This window comes from Cajanus cajan, chromosome 4, assembly GCF_000230855.2.
Source record: "Cajanus cajan strain Asha chromosome 4, NIPB_CcT2T_4, whole genome shotgun sequence".
NCBI classification, from domain to species: Eukaryota; Viridiplantae; Streptophyta; class Magnoliopsida; order Fabales; family Fabaceae; genus Cajanus; species Cajanus cajan.
In genome coordinates, this window is record NC_138520.1 from 49,726,603 (window position 1) to 49,732,602 (window position 6,000).

Below are 6,000 nucleotides of genomic sequence, written 5' to 3' on the forward strand. Positions count from 1 at the left end.
TCACTACAAACACCAAAACTGTCATTATTATTATCATTATTATTATGAGTAAAACTTAAAACTAAATGAAATTATTATCAAAAAAATTTATATAAAAAATTTTAGAGACTAAAACTTAAAACAAAATAAAATTATGATGATTAAAATTAAAATGTTAAAATATAAAAAATGGATGATTTAATTATAATATGTGAATACTGTGAAAAGTTTTTTATACTATCACCCAATCAATAAGCGCTATATAAATGAAAATTGTTGATATTTGTAATAATTAATTTAAATATTATATCTAAGGTTTTTTTTAATTAACAATATATTAAAACTAAAAATAAATTATAAGCTTAAAAATAAATTTAAGTTGTATTTCTGTTATAATATTTATAGGGCGACAGGAAAATGAGATCACCTTCACTCAATGCTTTTAATAGAGGTAACAACGTTTTAAGAAATGAAATGTTATTTATATATTTACCTATTGGCACGGGTTGCCTCTTTGCTATTTTACTTATTATTCTCATTGGCATGTGTTGCCTCCAATTGCTTTTCATTTGACGCCCAAAAACATCTTTCCAAGGGTGACAATATATCATGATTTTCTTCTATACGCACCTATATACGTTCTGTATTTTTCATTTCTCTATAGTACACATTCTTTCACTTGATTAATATTTTAATTTGTTTATTTTAATTCTGTATTTTTCTAGAGGAAAAATATTTTAGTAACTTTTTTCAAAAAAACCAAAGTTCCTTGTATTTTTACTACAAAATATTGATGAAAATACATCAAAACAAGCTGTTTGCATAAGAACATTGTTTTAATATGCAACTAAATAGATAGTCAATACTTATATAGATAATTTTTTTTAATTTGTTACTACATTCACTTCCTTTATATATATAGATAAATGTGACCTGAGCGAGTGCATGGATCAACACACTAGTTCACTTTCTAAAAGAATGAACAACTCTCATACCATGCTATAGCATCCATAATTGATATCCAACTAATCTACTCAACTTTATAGTTCGATAATAATTTTTTTCTTTCTGTATATCATTTGAGTTTTGATAATGATTAATTTGTTTTGGCACTTTGAGAAATAAGACAAAAAACATAGGCATGCAGAAAACATTGTTTGTGTTGAGAGTAATGGTGAATGGAGAGAACATATTCCTTGTGTATTGCAAAGCACAAGATGTGTTTAAATACAAAGTAGTGGGCCTAGGCCCATAAGATAAAAACTATAAGATAAAAACTATAAGATAAAAACTATAAGATAAAAACTATAAGATAAAATTATATCTAACACTCCCCCTCAAGCTGGTGTATATAGATCATATGCACCAAGCTTGTTACAAATATAATCAATCCTAGGACCCCGTAATGATTTGGTGAAGACATCTGCCAACTGATCAGTAGAGTTAACAAACTGAGTAGTAATGTCCCCAGATAAAATCTTCTCACGAATGAAGTGACAATCTCAATGTGTTTGGTCCTCTCGTGAAATACTGGATTTGAGGCAATATGAAGGGCAGCTTGGTTATCACATATGAGAGTCATCTGTGTAACTTCGCCAAATCTCAGTTCTTTAAGCAACTGTTTGAGCCAAATAAGCTCACACGTAGCAGAGGCCATGGCACGATATTCTGCTTCTGCACTAGATCTTGCCACTACATTCTGCTTCTTACTTTTCCACGAAATCAAGTTATCGCCAATAAAGACACAATAACCTGAGGTGGATCTCCTGTCAGAGGGAGAGCCTGCCCAATCTGCATCTGAGTATCCCACAACTTGGGTATGATTGTTGTAGCCATATAATAAACCTTTTCCTGGAGCACCTTTGATATACTTCAGAATGCGGATGACTGCATTCCAATGTCCTGCACATGGAGAATTGAGAAATTGACTCACCACACTAACCGCAAAAGAGATGTCAGGACGAGTTACTGTGAGATAATTCAATTTCCCAACCAGTCTTCTGTATCTCTCGGGATCTGAGAAAGGCTCCCCCTGACTCGGTAGAAGTTTGGTATTAGGATCCATAGGTGTATCAACGGGCTTGGAATTCATTAGCCCAGTTTCCTCTAAAATATCCAATGCATACTTTCTTTGAGATATTACAATTCCATCTGTAGATTGCGCTACCTCAATCCCCAAGAAATACCGAAGTTTACCAAGGTCTTTTGTCTGAAAGTGATGGCAAAGATGTTGTTTTATCCGAGAAATGCCATGATGATCACTACCGGTAAGAACAATATCATCAACATACACTATCAAGTAGATACACCCAGCAGGGGAATGTTGATAAAATACCGAATGATCAGCTTCGCTTCGAGTCATACCAAACTGTTGGACTACAGTACTGAATCTACCAAACCATGCCCTTGGAGACTGCTTAAGACCATAAAGTGATTTGCGGAGACGACATACCAAACCGGAAGACTCCCCCTGAGCAACAAACCCAGGAGGTTGCTCCATATAAATTTCCTCAAGCAAATCCCCATGAAGAAAGGCATTTTTAACATCCAGTTGATAGAGAGGCCAACGGCGAAGAGCAGCCATGGCTAAGAATAATCTAACAGAGGTCATCTTGGCAACAGGGGAGAAAATGTCACCATAGTCTAATCCAAAAATTTGAGTATAACCTTTGGCGACCAAACGAGCTTTGAGTCGATCAATGGTGCCATCAGGACCAACCTTGACTGTGAAGATCCATCGACATCCAACCACAGGCTTCCCAGGAGGCAAAGAAACAAGATCCCAAGTACCATTGTTCTGAAGAGCACACAGTTCATCAAGCATGGCTTGTCTCCAACCAGGGTGGGCCAAGGCATCACCTACATTTTTAGGAATAGACACAGAGGAAAGAGAAGAGAGACAAGTATATTGGGAGGGGGATAACCGGTGATAACTCAGAGTAATATAATGAGGGGAAGGATTACGAGTAGAACGATTACCTTTCCGGAGGGCAATAGGGAGGTCAGACTCAAGTGGTGGGGCCGGAGGAGACGAAGGAGGTGGCACCGAAGTAGAGTCGGGTAGGAGTCCAATAGGAAGGCTAGAGCGTTGCCGACGATGATAAACTTGAAGTGGAGGCGGAGGCGGAGGTGGGGGGTCAGGTGACATAGCAGACATAGGAGGAGTATCAAAAATAAGAGGTAAGGGTGAAGGGGCAATGACAGGTGTAGGAGAAGAGGAAGAAGATGAAAAGTAGAGGGAAGACTCAAGAAAGGTGACATTAGCTGAAATTAAGTAGCGACGAAGGGAGGGTGAGAAACATTTATACCCTTTTTGAGACCTAGGATACCCTAAAAAGACACATTTGTGAGACCGAGCGGATAGTTTGTCAAGACCAGGACTGTGATTATGGACAAAACATGTAGATCCAAAGACGCGAGGTGGTAGAGGGTGGAGAGGTTGAGTGGGAAATAAAATAGAGTGAGGTATTTGGTTGTTGAGGACAGTAGATGGCATTCGATTGATGAGGACAAGGTGGGTAGCTGGAAAACGAAATGAGACACGTTCTCCGGGCACCGATGAACAGTGGGTCCACCGGGAGGTCAAGGATTAGGCTCTAGATACCATGTTGAGAGTAATGGTGAATGGAGAGAACATATTCCTTGTGTATTGCAAAGCACAAGATGTGTTTAAATACAAAGTAGTGGGCCTAGGCCCATAAGATAAAAACTATAAGATAAAAACTATAAGATAAAATTATATCTAACAGTTTGTTTCTTCACTCTCCCTATTATACCCATTGAGATACAGTTGTTAGAATCTTGAGATACATGTTGTCATGGATTATTCCGAGAATAGAGTTTGCACTTATATTTTGCATATAGATGCAGACTGGGCAGACTGTCCTAGTGAGACAGTCAACTTCAGGTTATTATGTTCTTATTGGAGGCATTCTCATTTCATTCATGGAAAAGTAAAAAGAAAAATGTCATTGCTAGAACAAATGCAAAAGCAGAATATTGAATTACGACCCTTAGTGCATGTGATCTCGTGTGGCTAACACTACTCTCGGAGTTGAACTTTTGCACAATATGGTATATGGGTATTATTTCTGGTAATCAGGATGCTTTGCCTGTTCGCTGCAACCCGTTCCATCAGTGAACTAATCGTGATTGATTATGACTTTATTGGAAAAAGATTCTCCAAAGAAATCACAGATTTATTTGTGACTTCTAATGATCAATTAGATAATATTCTTACCGAGTCTCTCTGATGCATACAGCATATGATATATATGCTCCAGCTTTTACCCTTTGGATACATTGAATTAGGAAGAGAAATAGAGAAACGGGAAGGAGTGATTTTAGAGGGATATGTCTAATTTCACTAGTTTGGATGAGTAGAAAAGGAGGGATGATGGCCAAAAAAATCTGTGGGACTGGGCCCACACTAAAACGTGAAATGGGACTGTTTTTACAATGCAGAGCTACTATTCCATGTTTTATGTTGCCCAGCATGAAGTTCAACTAAGACATACTTGCTGTCATACATTTAAGCAATAGTTTCAATAAGGATTTTCAGTGTTAGTTTGTTCTTGTTATTGTTCTTCATGTGTCTTTCTCTTGCTTTACATCCCAAAAGTTAATATAGCACTTATCTCTTTACTTTTGTTCATACACAATTACTCATTTTTTGTTTGATCGCACTAGTAGGATTTCTTAATTTGTTACAAGAAATATTAAGTAAAGGGTAGGTCTTTACCATTATTGTCTTCTTTTCTTCCACTAACCAAATAATCGAAAATAAATCCTCTTTATTTCTTTCTTAATTTCACTCATCCAAAGAACACAGTTTCAGTTAAAATTACCTCTATTTCTTTCCTGAACATTTTTTCCTTCCAATTTCAACTCGTCAAAACTAAGTGTTAGGGAAAATGTTGAGACTTCCCTATTTTCTAATTATCTTAATTGCTAGTGTAGATTGAGATAAAAAAAAATTGTTGACATTTGTTCTAAATAGTTCATCTAATTCATGAAAAATTGGGGATTAAATTATGCAATGATATGAATATAAATCAAAAGGCTGAGAGCTAATCAAAAAGGTTTTTTGACAAAATTTAATTGGGATTTCTTATTTTCTTTATCATGAGAAGTTGTTTCCAAAATAAAATTTCAAATCATTGTACTGCAAAACTAAGCATGCTCTTTTTGGTTCTGAACAGATAATGGGAAGTTGTACATGTGGGGAAATGCTAATGATTCTCAGTTGGGAGTTCCTGGGCTACCACCGGTTCAACCATGCCCTATTGAGGTCAATTTCTTAATGGAAGATGATGGATTAGGACCCCACAACGTTTTATCAATTGCAATTGGTGCATCACATGCCATGTGTTTAGCTTTAAGGGAAACTAGTTGATTATATCAGCAGACGCGGAAATTTCTTCTTTGACAGTAATGTTCTACTGGCATGGATATTGTTGATTTTGATAAGGCAAATTTCATAGTTGAAAATGATGTCATACAATGAATATATGGTGATTACAGATGATCGTTTCAATGGATTCAGATCTCATCATCAGTGCTGCGGGCAATGTTTCTGCCTCCCCATTCGAATTTGAAGTAGCAAAACACAATAGTCTTAGCATTTTGAAGTACTGAGTGGCCAATGTTTAAAATAGTTTCATCTTTTTCTATTCATTGTGGTTAGGGCATGAGAACATGATTGAATCAATATTCTGATTTGAACTGCGTTGTCATTAGATAACCATCTCCTAAAGAATTCAATTTTCAATTTTGACAAATTTATATATATACTCATATAAAGATGATTCTTTAATTTCGTGGTCACATTATTTTTACAATTTTCATCCTTCAAAATAAAATGGTAAATTACACGACAATTATAATTAAAGGTTGCAAAGTCTTTTGATGTAAATGTTTTATTTTTAAAATTGTTATTGAATAACAATAATTAGCACACTACTTTTATTAGTTGTATTTAAAAAGACGCAAGGGCATTTTCTTTTCACTAGTTATGATAAC

General features: G+C 35.6%; 1 protein-coding gene across 3 annotated transcripts in view; it reads left to right on the forward strand.

The window, feature by feature from the left end:
* The window catches only part of RUG3 (Regulator of chromosome condensation (RCC1) family protein), a 28,226-nt gene extending 22,432 nt beyond the window's left edge, over positions 1-5,794 (forward strand). For 2 of the 3 annotated variants that reach the window (XM_083072546.1, XM_020347097.3), the window contains exon 6: positions 5,181-5,794. In XM_083072546.1, the coding sequence (XP_082928672.1) occupies positions 5,181-5,374 (194 nt within the window). In that variant the 3' untranslated portion in view covers positions 5,375-5,794. The remainder of the gene's footprint in view (positions 1-5,180) is intronic. The other variant, XM_083072544.1, reaches the window with a different exon arrangement.
* The last annotated feature ends 206 nt before the right edge of the window (positions 5,795-6,000 follow it).